Below are 17,224 nucleotides of genomic sequence, written 5' to 3'. Positions count from 1 at the left end.
ACCTCCATGCTTCCTCCTCAATCTTTACCTTGCTTTGCTCCTGTTGGCTGCCCTAAATCTCTTTAACCAGCTAACATCACACCAGAATCACATTCAAAAGCATATTAAATTAACCCAGAGTGGAGGAATGTATATATTTATTTACTTATTAGTACTGCTAAGGTCCAGTTTCACATATTGCATTTTTTTTAATGATTAGCCCATTAAAATTGATTTAGTTGTTTTTTGGGAAGTTGGGGTGGAGAGCGAAAATTGCATGGGGGGGGGGGGGCAAGAAAATGTTTGCCCAGGGTCCAGTCAATATTAAAGACGGCCCTGAGCCCAACAGATATAAAAATAAAATGCACTCATTGTCTTGATTGGAGATAGATGAATTACCTTCAAATGGTTGTTTGCGGAAAGGGATCTTTAAATGTATGTTTGCAGAGAGCCTGTAGGATTGCTTGTTGCTGTGAGGTCTTCAAATGTATGTTAATGAACTACACTGTGGGGCATATGTATCAAGCTCCGAATGGAGCTTGATGCCCCGTGTTTCTGGCGAGCCTGCAGGCTCGCCAGAAACAGCAGTTATGAAGCAGTGGTCACAAAGACCGCCGCTCCATAACCTGTCCGCCTGCTCTGAGCACGATCAGGTTGATTGACACCCCCCTGCTGGCGGCCGATTGGCCGCGAGTCTGCAGGGGCGGCGTTGCACCAGCAGCTCTTGTGAGCTGCTGGTGCAATGCTGAATATGGCGAGCATATTGCTCACCGTATTCAGTGATGTCTGTCGGACCTGATCCGCACTGTCGGATCAGGTCCGACAGACATTGATAACTAGAGGCCAATGAGTTATTTTCTATATATACACACCTGTAGCTGCAAGCAAACCATCATACAAATGTACTATGTTTATATACACAACATGCTTCTAGATAGATAGGCAGCAAACATACAAGATACTGAAAAATAAAAATACATTGCTGGACACAGCACCTCATGCACTGCCCCTGATTCCATTGCAAATTGACACCCAGCCCCTCCCCCTTCTCAGTCCACCACTGAGTAAACCTATAGCTACACAGAGAAAACGTATTTTATTGTATCCACTAGTAAGACAAATATGGGGATGGGGGTAACGTGTGCACATCCACGTTACACTTTTGTAAAATACCTAAATAATTCAGACAAAAATAAATATTTATTTTGGTAACAGGGGGTCGTATACAAAGCATCAATGGGGCTGCACAGTGACGGAAAATATACAACGTGCACAGAAAAATTGTACACTTGCGGTTATCCTGATAAGGGTTAGCCAAGTCTCCTATTCTTTTTCATCTAAGGTTTGCTGGATAAACACGCTATAAATATATTTTGGGTGCATTCTCTGGAGTTTAATTTACCCGCCTCGGCTCAATGAGGAATGCAGTACAAACTAAGTATGAGGGCGTTTAGAGCTCAGACCGAATCTTAGATTCATGTGATCAGGTACTAGAAACAATTATAGCACAAGGTGAGTGCATGTTACATAGAAACAATAGCGCAAGGTGAGTGCATGTTACATAGAAACAATAGCGCAAGGTGAGTGCATGTTACATAGAAACAAGAGCACAAGGTGAGTGCATGTTACATAGAAACAAAAGCACAAGGTGAGTGCATGTTACATAGAAACAATAGCGCAAGGTGAGTGCATGTTACATAGAAACAAGAGCACAAGGTGAGTGCATGTTACATAGAAACAAAAGCACAAGGTGAGTGCATGTTACATAGAAACAAGAGCACAAGGTGAGTGCATGTTACATAGAAACAAGAGCACAAGGTGAGTGCATGTTACATAGAAACAAGAGCACAAGGTGAGTGCATGTTACATAGAAACAAGAGCACAAGGTGAGTGCATGTTACATAGAAACAAGAGCACAAGGTGAGTGCATGTTACATAGAAACAAGAGCACAAGGTGAGTGCATGTTACATAGAAACAAGAGCACAAGGTGAGTGCATGTTACATAGAAACAAGAGCACAAGGTGAGTGCATGTTACATAGAAACAAGAGCACAAAGTGAGTGCATGTTACATAGAAACAAGAGCACAAGGTGAGTGCATGTTACATAGAAACAAGAGCACAAGGTGAGTGCATGTTACATAGAAACAAGAGCACAAGGTGAGTGCATGTTACATAGAAACAAGAGCACAAAGTGAGTGCATGTTACATAGAAACAAGAGCACAAAGTGAGTGCATGTTACATAGAAACAAGAGCACAAAGTGAGTGCATGTTACATAGAAACAAGAACACAAAGTGAGTGCATGTTACATAGAAACAAGAGCACAAAGTGAGTGCATGTTACATAGAAACAAGAGCACAAAGTGAGTGCATGTTACATAGAAACAAGAGCACAAAGTGAGTGCATGTTACATAGAAACAAGAGCACAAAGTGAGTGCATGTTACATAGAAACAAGAGCACAAGGTGAGTGCATGTTACATAGAAACAAGAGCACAAGGTGAGTGCATGTTACATAGAAACAAGAGCACAAGGTGAGTGCATGTTACATAGAAACAAGAGCACAAGGTGAGTGCATGTTTGTGTGCAGTGCAACCGATGACCAGAAGGTGCAATGCTTCTCTTTTTGCTACCCTGTGTTGCTTGCGTGGAGCGGGGAGCAGCTCCAGAAGTACTAGCACTGAGCTCCTCCTCCAGCCCCTGCCTCTCTGTACTTCCTCATTCATAGGACTGCAGGCTGACACCCTTCTGCAACTAAGTTCTGTGTACAAGGGGCTGCGGATATCTCGTCCTGCACTTTTGCCTCCCTGCTGGATCTCACTGAGGAAGCAGCCCAGCTCATACAGCACAAGCCAGCACCATGTCTAAACCACCGCCTAAGCCAGTAAAGCCAGGTAAGCTAAAGGCCCGCTGCCCTCATATACTCTTCTGTCTGGGGCTTCCTGTGCATCCTCTGTAAGTTCCTGTATATCCACCCTGTAGGTTCCTTCCTGTATACCCATATACTTTACTTTCATCGGGACCATAAAAATTTCTTGAAATTTTAATGTATTATCTATAAACTGTGGGTTCCCTGCTATTTGTATTGCGCTATATAACATATATTGCAGAGTAATTAAAAAAAAACAAAAAACCTCTTTTACCACTTTGGAAAAATAACAGAATGCAGTGTATTTGCAACATAGTATAAGTACATTATGGGAAATAGATGAGCTTCCTGGAAGATGAGCCAAACCTAACACACTGAATTAAATCTTTATCATTTGCCTTCACACATCCGCTTTTAGACTATACTGAACTAAAATATGATTGCAATATTGCAACTTGTTATACAACACAGTAGACTACCGTATATCACTTTACCTGAAATATATAAAATAAATGTAATGCATATTTACAGTCCTTGTAACTTGCTTAGATCATCTATATAGCACCCTACTTACTTGCATAGGTCCAGGGATATTTGGCTTCATTCCTACAAGTCAACAGTTGGGCACCTGGCAGCAAACTGTTTAAGAAACCAGAGGCGTAACTAGAAATCACAGGGCCCAAGTGCAAGAATCTAAGAAGCCCCCCCCCACTACCCCTCCCCCCTCCTAAAAAAGGTGAATTTAATACATATTTTTTTTTTTTACATTTAACACAAAATGTGTATCAGATTACATGTCTGCAAAAGGAGGTACCCTGTGCCCACAGTCTGTGAGATGGTCTGACCCCCTATTACTGTATATATGTAGTGACACTATTTAACCCCCCAGTACTGTATACAGTAAGTTAGTGGCACAGTCTGTAATCTGCCGGTGAGATGGCTGGCCTGACCCTACCCGCCCAGTACTTTATAAAGTGACCACAGTAGTCAGTGACATGGGCCACCCCCCATACTGTATATAGTGGTACTGTATAGTGACACTGTTTACCCCCTGCCCCCCCATGCTGTAGTAACAAGGTCTGTAATTTGCTGGTTCCACAAACATACACATACATGCATAAATATACATACACACACACACACACACACACATAAACACCAATGGGTAAAACAGAAACACTAACCCCTGTAGTCATGTCACACTCACATTATATCAGTGCAGGCAGTGGTAGGTTAACGTTTTTTTTTTGTTTTTTTGTTTGTTTTTTTTTAAGCTGGGCCCCTACCCTCAGGGGCCCAGTCGCACCTGCGACCTCTGCACCCCCTGTAGTTTCGCCCCTGTAAGAAACAATGATCCATCTCTGCTGGAAGGCAGATTCGTGTCTAGATATATTACTAAAAACTGCACACTAAATCAACTTCTAGTCTTTTAGAAATTAAAATGCACAGATATATTTAGTATAATACATTGGGTATGGATTAATTACTCATTGATAAGATAACAATTGGAAAAGTGCACAGGAGCTTCTGTTGAAAAAGAAGAATGCAGCTAGTAAATTGTTAATAACTGTGACTTTATAGCTTGCCAGATCAGCCCTTCCCCAATCCCAGCTTGCACTCCTACATAGTGCTGTCTCTGCACTTATCATTGGCTGTAGCCCAAACTGATCAGTATTCCCTGCATGCATCTTGCAAACAAACATTTCATTTCATACAAAGTTTTCACATTTAAATACTGTATTGTGTGGCATTTAACATTGTGCTATACCTTTTGTACAATATTACTGCTTGCTGTTAAAGTTATTTAGTGATTCAATAGGCATTTAAATAATTACATATTGACTTACAGTTACAAAATATACACTTGGAAAATTTAATTTGAGTTTTATTATAGTCTGAGAATTGTTGAGTAGAGAAAGAGAATGTCACAAACTAAGAATGTTGAATATCCAGCCCATATAGGAAGAAACATACTGTAACAATAAACTGTTAGTTCGTTCAATTTGACTTGCATGGGTTATTTGTAGACTGTAAGCTCTTTGGAGCAGATATATATATATTTGGCAATAATATTTAAATAATATCTCCTGAGTTAGCTAGTAAGTAGAATTTTTGCGGTTACCAGTAACCGCATCACCAAGACATTTCATTGATATCTAGTAGGGGAATAACGTTGCAGAGGCATTTAAAGTGATGGTAAACGTCCCCTTTGTATAAACAGATCCAGACTGTTAGCGAAGTATTAGATGGAGTTTAGTTAATCAGTTGCAATTAAGATTTGCATTAACATGCTTTTTAAGGTAGCGTTGAAATTCAAACACCCCACACTCTGGCTGCCCACTTTAAAAGTCATTTTTTTAATGAGATAATGGTTTGAACTATTCTCCAGTCAGTGCTCTAGCTAAAAAAAAAAAGTGTTATTGACGAATGGCTGGAGCGCTGATTGGTGAACAGTCAAAACTGTTAGCTCACAAAAAAAAAAATACTTTTTAAGTGGGTGGCCGGAGCACAGGGTATTAGAATTTCAACGCTACATTAAAAAGTTATAGCTCTTCATTACAACTGATGAAATAAACTGCATCTAAAATATTGCTATCATTCCGTTTTTTTTTATACAAAGGGGAAACTTTACTATCAGTTTAAGTAAATCTGGAAAGTTCAGTAGTCATATAGAATGAGATTTTCTAATTTTCATAGACGTTTTTTTTCTTCTTCAATTGTTTTATAGCCGTAAATATACATTTATATACTGAAAAGAGTATTACTAATTATCAATAAGAACATTGTTACAGTATGAGCTAAAACAGAATTTTCCAGTTTGTATGCTTTATCTGCATTGTGTCTGAAGCATGGATAGGGACCATCATAAACTGCAACAATTGTTGCACGTTGTTGTTGTTTTATTCTTCTGTTATTGTTCTTCTTATTTTTTTGGAGTAAAGTATTTGTGGTTTCATTACTTTTATAACTATTCTCATTTAACAACAGAGAAATAGTTGTGTTTTCTGGAAAAGGCTTGTATAGATCTTATTATTTCTGTTTGCTTATGTAGGATGGTGGCACATACATTTCTAAAGCTTTGCTTGAACAATCCTGGGAGCTAAGGAGCTATAGATTATAGAATTCTACTCCTGGGTCCTATTTTTCATTCATTCATACATTTACACATTTGTATCTGGCTAAAGATAGGTATTGCTGGCTATGTAAACCCCTGTTATTGGTGTATGATATATTTCCTGACTCGTTAAGTGAAAAAAGCAAATTGTGACCCCCCCCATATGAAATGCTGGACAGCTTTTTGTAGATGGTACAATATTTGTGTATGTTTTATGTTTACCAAGTGATTTATTAAACTTACTTTTGCTATAATCTTTTAGTTTATTTTTGTCATGCACAAAGGAGAAGTCCTGTAACCATTAGTCTCCCCTGTCTCTCTGCAGTTACAATGTTACTCAATGGGGCGTATTCACTAAAGATTACAAAGCTTCCTATTTTGCAGCGAATATGCCTCAAAGAATAATGTACTGCAATGATTGGAGAAACTGGGGGACCTACCCTATTGTGTCCTCATTTAACGTTATATTCCTGCTGCAATTTGCTATTGATTCCTCTGAACAAAAACAGCTCTCCACAAATGCACAGTCTAGGTGGGATTAGTGATTTCATTCAGAGTAGAACTGTTGGACATTGTTTTATTTGCTGGCCAAAATTCACCAAGCCGTCTGTCTAGGCTCTCTAACTTTACCAGCGCCTATTTAGTATTGTCTGTTATTATTTCCAACTGATTCACAAAATAACGAAGAACCAAGTGAGCTTTAGTGAATATAAGATAATGGTCTAGTTGGAGGGGCTGCTTATTGAAATGTACCCACTGTCCCTTTGGATTGTAAATATACACTTTTGCTTGATCTATCTTTCTCAACCAATATTAACACGTTTAAACTTTAGATATAAACATGAGTCATAAGACTGATAGTACTGTTAGTTTGTGCATTTTTGCTTTGTGTCTATTGTTTCTTTGTGCCAGACAGTTCACTTTTTTTTCTTTTATGTCATTCTTCTCCTTCTTTTTTTAATGAGCAATCAGTTGCCAGAGACTAGCGAGCGCAAGTCTATAGGGTGGAGCCGGCCTCAAGGTACAGGAAAGATGTCTCAACAAGCTCCTTCCTGTTCCTGCTCTTTGTGCGTGGTGGTTTATTACATAATACTGGTATGGTTTGTTAGATTGCTAGACTGCATATAGTTGTAGGTTGATGCTTGCTTCCGTTCCCTATATTAAAGGTACAGTTTACCCAAAAATGTTCTCCCCTTTAATTTGGTCCCAATGATCCATTTTACTTGCTGTATTAAATTGTTTACAAGTAGCATTTGAAATAGCTGATTTAGCCTGTGGTATCCCCACCTATACTGAAAGTTTCTCCAGGGCTATTGAGAGGAAATGTAAACACAGCCAGCAGAAGAAATTACACTCCTGGTGGGTGAAAAAGAGATAACTAATAAAATTATATATTTCCATTGTTCTCGCTAAGTATTGAGCTTTGATTTACAGACAAATATAAGATAAGGAATCATGTGTGTGCCCACAAAGTGATAACATAATGATATATGATACTACCTGCAAGCTCAACCCATTGTAATAGGCTGTGGTTTCAAAGCACAAAACCAGCTATTTCACATACACAAATAAACCTGAAAATGCAATTTCTCATACATTTTATACTCTGCAGCTGGTATAACAAGTCATTGGAAATACATTGAGGGAAAAACTATTTTACAGTATACTGTGTTTTTAAATTGTGCAAGAATTTTGTTTTGAAGATGATCCTAGTCAGGCATGTCAACATATATCCGACTGTACTGGGCACTAGTACAGGATCATCTTAATCATTATACAGTAGTCACAGTAACCTTAAAGGGTTAGCGTACTGAGATTTTTTTTCTCCCCATTAATGTGTTCCCAATAATCCATTCAATCTGTTGGTATCCCTCAATGTATGATTAAGGGAGAGACCCCGAAACATCAGTTTGTTTTTACTCTGTCTACAATAAAGATATAATTTTACTATAAGGTGCCATGGACCTGTACAGTGACTATTCTATCTGTTGGAGTGTATTTAGTTGTTTACAATGGCTCCTTTACCTTGATTTTGTCTTTGTAAATAATAAGGTTTATAAAGGAATCATGCTCCCAGTGGGGGTTAGACAGAGAGGTACTAACATTTACATTTTCCATCATTCTCTCTAAGTATTGGTCTCACTGCTTTAGAGAGACAAGATAATGAGAATTTTGTGTAAACATTGAGAGATAAGCAAATGAGGTCTGTTCTCCCTGAAAGCTCAGCCCATTTCATTGGGTTGTGGTTTCAATTAGCAGACAGCTATTTTATATTCAAAAATATACTTAAAGGACTAATTTCCCATAGCTGGTATAAGAGGTCACTGTAAACACATTAAGTGGAGAACTGATTTTACAGTATAATGTTAAAGGTAGGGCCGGCTAAATGCGTGCGTGGGAACTATAATACAAGCCACATGTAATTAAAAGCACAATACTGGTGGGCCGAGAGCAGATGCCATCATTAATGTTATGCTCAGCAAGCACTATGGTGGTAGACTAAATGTACAGGTATATAGCAAGGTAGTGTATATTAGGACATGGAAATAATGCTATAAGATATCACATCCAGGCTACATGGAAATAATGCTATAAGATATCACATCCAGGCCATTTAGGGTAGTGCCATGATGTCAGCAAAGGTCTACTCTCAGGGCAATTATATCAGGAAAGATCTTCCTCCCCCACCCAGGGCTTAGAAAGTAAGAGACTGTATCCTCTGAGTCATTATATTTTGAGGAGGTGCACACCACTCCATCCCTCCCTCCCAACATTTGTGTCTATATCTGGGACCCGGGAGGTTGAAGGGGGGGGTCACCTTTTCGTTGGTGGGGCATGTCAGAGGTGCATTGTTGTGGGGGGAGAGGAGCTGGACCACGGGGGAATGTCTGTTTATTTGTGGGCATGTCTGTACTGTTCATGGAAAATACTTCAAATGGCTTTCTCAGAGGGACAGAGCTCTGAATTAGATACTGTCCCTCTCAAATCGGGACAGTTGGAAGGTTTGGGTTTGCCACATTAGAAGAGAGAAGTGGTACAAACCAAATTAATAGAAGTAAATTGGAAAGGTGTTTAACACTGTTTGCTCTATCTGAAAGTTTAATTTTGACTTTATTGTCCTTTTAATACAATAAAATGCACATCCCCAAGATACTATTCATTTATTCAACATTCAGCCAATAGAATATTCTTCTTGACATTTTGTTTCCCTTGATGTTAAATTTTCTTATTTTAAATGTAATATTCAAGGAAAAGATTACAAGAGAACAAAATTAAACATTTTATTGTTGTATCTCATATAATTCTACTATGAGGGTCAATGCTAAAATATAAAATTTGAATGCCACATTTGGATGTTTCTAACATCAAATGACCCATTCAACATATGTAAATGTAAACAAAAAATTTAAAGGACCACTTTATGCAGTAGAAGTGCATAATGAAAAGATAAGGCAATATAAATTACTCTGAATTTCAAATAATTCGTAGATTTCTTTTATCTGACAAATTTTATTTTCTCCCATTTTCCGGCCCCCAGTATCATTTGACAGACATCAGCCAATTACAGACCAGTATTAGTATAACCTGTTGGCTTGTGCACATGCTCAGTAGGCTATTGTTCCCCAGAAAGTGTGTATATAAAAAGATTTGTGGAAAGTGCCTTTAAACTGCTGCTCTATCTGAATCATAAAAGTTTATTTTGACCTGAAAGTCAAAATGTAAAACATTTACCAAATATTTCCCATGGATGCTAGAAATTAGCATTGGTGGCTGTGACCCAATTAAAAGTTGCTCTTGATCTAGTACTGGGTCCTGACTCTTAATTTGAAGAACCCTGGCATAGAGTATAATACAGCAGGGTTTAGGGCCTCATATTAGTTGTATCCTCTTCAGCTTAATATAAAAAATTGTTAATGGAAATAAAAATACAGATATTGCATTATCATGGCTCATGTGCTAGACTGCATTCACCAAGACCCCTCTGTTTGCCCAATTATAAAAATCAAACCTCTCTTCACGTGTCCCTTGCTCATTGTGAGTGTCCAAAGCATATTTGTGAACCGAAAAGGAGAAAGCTTGTTTAATATAGACTAGTAATTAGAGACAAGATATTGAAATATTTCTGTTTTCTATTTCATTTCCATTGACCTTGGCTCATTTAATCTTAAATTCACAAAGGAACTAAAGGGTTGGAATAAAGAACAAAAAATAAATATGCTGCACAATCATTTATTTAAGGTACAGAGTTGCATATAGCATTTTTCTGCCATATCTAGTTCCTTTTTGGATGATTTACATATGTGTTGATTCCCAAACTGCTGCTTGACAAAAATCTGTAAGTAAAGCATATGGTTCTATAGCCCATAATATAGACATAGGCCTTGTATAAAAACTTTAAAGCAGCTTTCTTCATCTGTTAGGCGTTCACAAATGGTGGTCTTTTGGTAGATTTTCCTGCGCCCTTCAATACCTTTCACTGGCCTTTTTTCTAGGCAAAAAATAAAATAAAAGTATAATTATAATCTTGTGAGTTAGGAAAATGTGAGGCAACCTAGGCAAAAATTCTGAAACTCATCTGAGAACTTACTTTATCCTTATGAACAACCTGACAAGATTCTTTTGACTCACAGGGCTTGCATTTCAGAAATCATCCATACTAGCAGTGGTAATTGTAAATTAAATTTAAAGGGAAAGTATACACAAATTTGTATATAACTGACTATAAAGAAGAATATGCACAGATACTGATTTACAGTACTGTAAAAATTCAGTATAAAAGTAAACCTTTTAAAAACTTACTCAAAAGCTCCCAGTTTAGCACTGTTGATGAGGTTAGTCTGGGACACCCACTGAAAACTCTATAGTCCTTTACACACACACTGAGACTATAGCTCTATATTCGCTGCACAGAAAACACCTGACAGACTCTCTGATCCTGTTTCCCTTCCACTGCCAAAGGCACTCCAGCCTCCTATTTCATATCCTCTTCCACCACTGCACACTCTCTACCAGCACACAGCCTTTCATTTCCTCTTCCACCAATACAGTCACTTCATTTGCAGACAGACAGTCTGCATGCAAGTGGTTCCCTGTGCAGAGGATTTAGTCTGAGCCTAGAAGTGGGGCACACATGAAATACTGTGTGCTCTGTGCAAATGGGAGATGTGCAGACATTTTACACTGTAGTAACAAGGCACTTTACCTGATGAATTTGGTGCCCTGGCACCTGTGTCCATTGACAGATACTCTTGGGTTGGTAATGTTTAAGAGAAAAGGGACTTGTATGACTCACAGGATGGAAAAGTTATTAGCTGTTGATCTTTTAGATTAGGTTGCCTATAGAGGAAAAAATATTTTCCTCCATTTCTGTTTTTATATAAGATTGGTGCAGTTGTTTTTGATGTAACCTTCTCTAAGATGTACATTGGAAAGTTGTTTGCTGTATCTGAGTCTTGAAAGAAAAATGTTGTGATTTATGTGCCTTGAATGGGACAGTCTACAACAAAAGGGTTATTGTTTAAAAAAAAAAAAAGATGATGCCTTTACTACCCATCCCCCAGCCCCCAGCTTTGCACAACTAACATTGTTACATTAATATACTTTATAAAATATAAAACTTCTTTTCTGCCTGTTTCTAAGCCACTACAGACGGCCTCTTATCACATGCTTTTTTATTAGCTTTTCACAAGACAAGGCTAATTCATGTGGGTCATATAGATAAGTGTTCTTGCTCCTGTGGAGTTGTGTATGACACTGCACTAATTGACTAAAATGCAAGTCAATAGATAATAAATAAATAGCCATGTGGTAAGGGGCAGTCAGAAGAGGCTTAGATGCAAGGTAATCACAGAGGTTAAAAGTATATTAATATAACCATGTTGGCTGTGCAAAACTGGGGAATGGGTGATAAAGGAATTATCTATCTTTTTAAACAATAAAAAAATTTAGAGTTGACATTCCATCCCACCTTTCCTCAATAACTGGGTATTTTATTCTGGATATTTTTTTAATTGTTGCTTTCAACTAGAGTTTTTTTATTTTTTTATTGTAGCACATCAAGAGATGTTTGTAACAATCTTGCTTACGCATGTGCATATATACTAGCCCTCAGCACTGTGTGCTCTGAGGTTGGCACTGGGGATGGAAACTATTGGGAAGTATTTTTTTTTTCTCAAGACGTTGTACAGTATATTAGAAACTTGTTTAAAGACCACTAAATGCAGTAGAAGTGCATAATTAAGACAATGCAATAACACATACTCTGAATTTCAAATAAGCAGTAGTTTTGTTTTGTTTTTCTGGTAAATGTATTTTTTCTCATTCTCCTGCCCCCTGTACCATGTGACAGACATCAGCCAATCACAGACTAGTATATGTATGCCCTGTGCACATGCTCAGTAGGGGCTTGCATATAACAAGACTGTGCACAATTTGATAATGGAAGTTAATTGGAAAGTGTCTTAAAACTGCACGCTCTGTCTGAATCATAAGTTTATTTTGACTTGACTGTCCCTTTTTAAAATTATATACAGGACTATTACTCTTTTAATAGAATCTGGCTTTAAAAATACTGCAATATATGTTGAAAATTATCTAAGTTTGTAATGTTTCCTTTTTTTTTGTAGGTGGTCCAGAACAAAATGTTTTTTTTTTTTTTTTTCTCATTCACAACTTGCGATATATTCTATTACACATGTAAATCCCACTGTATCTATGCAACAAACTTGTGATTTTTGTTGTTACTTCCTGTTTTTCTCACTGTAAATGTATATGGCCACCACCTAATAAATAGCATTCTCTGAAGGCAATGTCTACTCTCAGTTTTTACTTGTGCTTAGAGTTTATTGCTACGAATAATCAGAGTATTGTTCCCCTAACAAGCCTTGCATTGTAGAGGCCAAACAACAGATTCAGACTTTCTCACATGTTTGCACAAAGCTCATCTTATGTTTCTATAATAATATATAATGAAGTAATAAGTTACAGTTATCATTCTGTGGTTTAAAAAAGAAAAAAAAGATCAAACTTCCCTGTTAATGGTATCCATTTTCATTTTCTTAAAACGTTAAAGTCACTCTCATTTGATGTTACATAATTAATATGTAGCAATGCTTCTGTTTATAACATTCTTACGTTGCTACATGGTGTCAGGCTGATGGAGAAAATAGCCATTTTTACCTTTTACCACAAAACAGGATGGTTCTGAATGGAAATTTTATTATGAAATGTCATATTTCTAGAAAAAATGCTCAATTTTCAACTTTTCAGCTTTGAAGATGCATTCTTACTCAAAAATCAAATCCATGAATATATGAAATCATCTTAGTTACTGTCAGGTCCTTAATAGAATAACCTTCTGTCAGACTCCCTACTTCAGTTAAAGGGACATGAAACCAAAAATATTTATTTCATGATTCAGATAGAGCATGCAGTTTTAAATAACGTACTAAATTATTTCTAATATCAACGCATATGTGTTCATTTAAGTGATGGGGGGGGGGGGGCAGGGGGTACATGGGTTAGGATTATCTTGAAATGGTGGGAAGTGCCAAGTTGGTTAGGTTTATTTGCAGCAGGAGATCATTTAGGGCCTATAACACTGGTACCTATGCATATAGTGAATGTGACTTTATTTATTAATAGCACTAAAAATTAATGGGTTTACATCTAGCATATGTGATAAACACAGCATAGTGCTTCTCTTTAGCACTTAAAAGGGGAATTGGGCTATATGTTTCCAGCCTTTTATAAAGGGGTAAACACCTAGATAAAGCTCATTAAGGAGCTGCAACATATTGCTAATTAGGAATACCCTATGCATGTAGCTGTCAATCACTGGCCATGTCCTGCTCAGCAGTGTGTATGTTTAAACCTCTTTGTGTGGGTTACACACATAATTTAGGACCGCTAAATACAGTAGAATTGGGTATTTAGCAAATAAAAAGACAATGCAATAGCACTTAATTTGAATTTGAAATTAGCAGTAGAATATTTTCTGGCAAGTTTCATAGTCAATCCAACTATATAGTATAGTATATAGTATCTCACAAAAGTGAGTACACCTCTCACATTTTTGTAAATATTTTATTATATCTTTTCGTGTGACAGCACTGAAGAAATGACTGCAATGTAAAGTAGTGAGTGTACAGCCTGTATAACAGTGTAAATGTGCTGTCTCCTCAAAATAACTAAACACACAGCCATTAATGTCTAAACCGTTGGCAACAAAAGTAAGTACACCCCTAAGTGGAAATGTCCAAATTGGGCACAAAGTGTCAACATTTTGTGTGGCCACCATTATTTTCCAACACTGCCTTAACCCTCTTGGGCATGGAGTTCACCAGAGCTTCAGATGTTGCCCCTGGAGTCCTCTTTCACTCTTTTATGATGACATCACAGAGATGGTGGATGTTAGAGACCTTGCTTTCCCCCACCTTCCATTTGAGGATGCCCCACAGATGCTCAATAGGGTTTAGGTCTGGAGACATGCTTGGCCAGTCCATCAACTTTACCCTCAGCTTCTTTAGCAAGGCAGTGGTCGACTTGGAGGTGTGTTTGGGGTCATTATCATGTTGGCATACTGGCCTGCGGCTCAGTCTCTGAAGGGAGGGGATCGTGCTATGCTTCAGTATGTCACAGTACATGTTGGCATTCATGGTTCCCTCAATGAACTGTAGCTCCCCAGTACCGGCAGCACTCATGCAGGCCCAGACCATTACACTCCCACCATCATGCTTGACTGTAGGCAAGACACACTTGTCTTTGTACTCCTCACCTGGTTGCCGCCACCCACGTTTGACACCAACTGAACCAAATAATTTTATCTTGGTCCTGTTTGCAGGCTTTGTCATCATCCTTAGAAGAGGTCTGAGCACTGACAGGCTGACCCCCCACCCCTTCAACCTCTGCAGCAATGCTGGCCGCACTCATACATATATTTCCTAAAGACAACCTCTGGATATGACGCTGAGCATGTGCACTCAACTTCTTTATTCGACCATGACTAGACCTGTTATGAGTGGAACCTGTCCTGTGAAACTGCTGTATTGTCTTGCCCACCGTGCTGCAGTTCAGTTTCAGGGTCTTAGCAATCTTCTTATAGCCTAGGCCATTTTTATGTAGAGCAACAGTTCTTTTTTTCAGATCCTCAGAGAATTCTTTGCCATGAGGTGCTATGTTGAACTTCCAGTGACCAGTATGAGAGAGTGTGAGAGCGATAACATAAAATTTAACACACCTGCTCCCCTTTCACACCTGAGACCTTGTAACACTAACGAGTCACATGACACTGGGGAGGGAAAATGGCTAATTGGGCTCAATTTGGACATTTCATTTTAGGGGTGTACTAACTTTTGTTGCCAACGGTTTAGACATTAATCACTGTGTGTTGTTATTTTAAGGGGATAGCAAATTTACACTGTTATACAGGCTGTATATTCACTACTTTACATTGTAGCAAAGTGTCATTTCTTCACATGAAAAGATATAATAAAATATTTACAAAAATGTGATGGGTGTACTCACTTTTGTGAGATACTGTATGTGTGTGTGTGTGTGTATATATATATATATATATATATATATATATATATATATATATATATATATATATATATATATATATATATATATATATATATATATATATATATATATATATATATATATATATAATTATCAATGACTAATCCAGCTTCCTCCAATCATGGCATGGCCTCAGGCAATGACTCCCCTGGGGAGAAAGTTGTGATTGGAGGAAGCTGGATTAGTCATTGATGACGTGTGAAGAGAGGATCTCCGGGTGGGGGAAGCTGCTCTGGCTGTAAAAAGAACAAAGGTAAGTTTTTAATCAAAACGGCTGCTTTCTAAACTTTGATGAATGAAAGTGCCCCTGTTTTTAATAGTATTTTTAAAAAACGGGCTTTCATTCATCAAAGTTTACCTTCACTTTAAAGGGACATTAAACCCACATTTTTTCTTTAATGATTCAGATAGAGAATACCATTTTTAACAACTTTCTAATTTACTTATATTATCTAATTTGCTTCATTCTCTTGATAATCTTTCCTGAAAAGCATATCTAGATAGGCTCAGTAGCTTCTGATTGGTGGCTGCACATATTTGCCTTATGCGATTGGCTCATTCATGTGCATTGCTATTTCTATAACAAAGGATATCTAAAGAATGAAGCAAATTAGATAATAGAAGTAAATTTGAATGTTGTTTAAAATTGTATTCTCTGTCTGAATCATGAAAGAAAATGTTTGGGTTTAATGTCCCTTTAACATATTAGAGGATTTTGTTTTTGCATTAATCTCTTTAACTAGAAGCTAAATTATATTGGTGTGTAAAGAGCTTAGTTAAACACCAGAATAATTTGCAGAACTGAATAAACATTAAAAAGATTGAAGGATCCACACACTTTGTTAACCTCTGAAATGAAGTCTATGCTTTACCATAAAAATAAATAAATGCATTTTTCCCTTTTTATATCCTTTGCACACAATTGTTTAAAAGCCAGGAATAAATAACAAAATGAAAAAAATCTAAAACAAAAACATATTTATTATAGAAAACTCAAAATAAGACACAGAAATCGCATATTAGAGGACTTGTACAAGATTCTGGAATCATAAGCGTGTTCTCTACAGGCTGTTTAAGGGTTAGAATAACTGAACACCTTTTGGACAAGAGAATATTTTCTCCAAAAGTTCTGGGATTACCCTGCATTTTAATATGAGACATTGACTGCAGATCTTGTCCAGTATCAAGAGTAACACACAGTACGGTGGTATAACAAACATAGCTCAGCACCTGAAGTCTCCCTCTGGGTAGTGCACGCTGGACTGGGTGCCACGGCCAAAGTAATAAATCAAGAAGTTCAAATCCACAGCACTGTATATTCCAAAAAATTATTAAGTAATACAGACAAGTAAAAAAACAAGTAAACATGATTAAGGGTGTGTGAGCCCAAAATGTTGCATTTTTTACTTTTCTGTTTGCTTGGGACACTGAACCTAAATTTTTTTCTTTAGTGATTCAGATAGAGCATGACATTTTAAGCAACTTTCTAATTTACCTCTATTATTACATTTTCTTCATTCTCTTGGTATCTTTATTTGAAATGCAAGAATGTAAGTTTAGATGCCGGCCCATTTTTAGTGAACAACCTTGGTTGTTCTTGCTGATTGGTGGATACATTCATCCACCAATAAAAAAAGTGCTGTCCAGAGTTCTCAACCAAAAAAAAAAAAGCTTAGAT

The 17,224-nt window shown here is 37.4% G+C and overlaps 1 protein-coding gene across 1 annotated transcript in view; it reads left to right on the top strand.

Moving 5' to 3' along the window:
• The first annotated feature begins 2,660 nt into the window (after positions 1–2,660).
• Positions 2,661–17,224, top strand: part of OSTF1 (osteoclast stimulating factor 1) — a 113,278-nt gene continuing 98,714 nt past the window's right edge. Inside the window, exon 1 of the mRNA XM_053702494.1 lies at positions 2,661–2,871. Within this exon, the coding sequence (XP_053558469.1) occupies positions 2,838–2,871 (34 nt within the window). The 5' untranslated portion in view covers positions 2,661–2,837. The remainder of the gene's footprint in view (positions 2,872–17,224) is intronic.

Source organism: Bombina bombina, chromosome 2 (assembly GCF_027579735.1).
Source record: "Bombina bombina isolate aBomBom1 chromosome 2, aBomBom1.pri, whole genome shotgun sequence".
NCBI classification, from domain to species: domain Eukaryota; kingdom Metazoa; phylum Chordata; class Amphibia; order Anura; family Bombinatoridae; genus Bombina; species Bombina bombina.
This window is presented reverse-complemented; position numbering and strand designations above follow the sequence as displayed.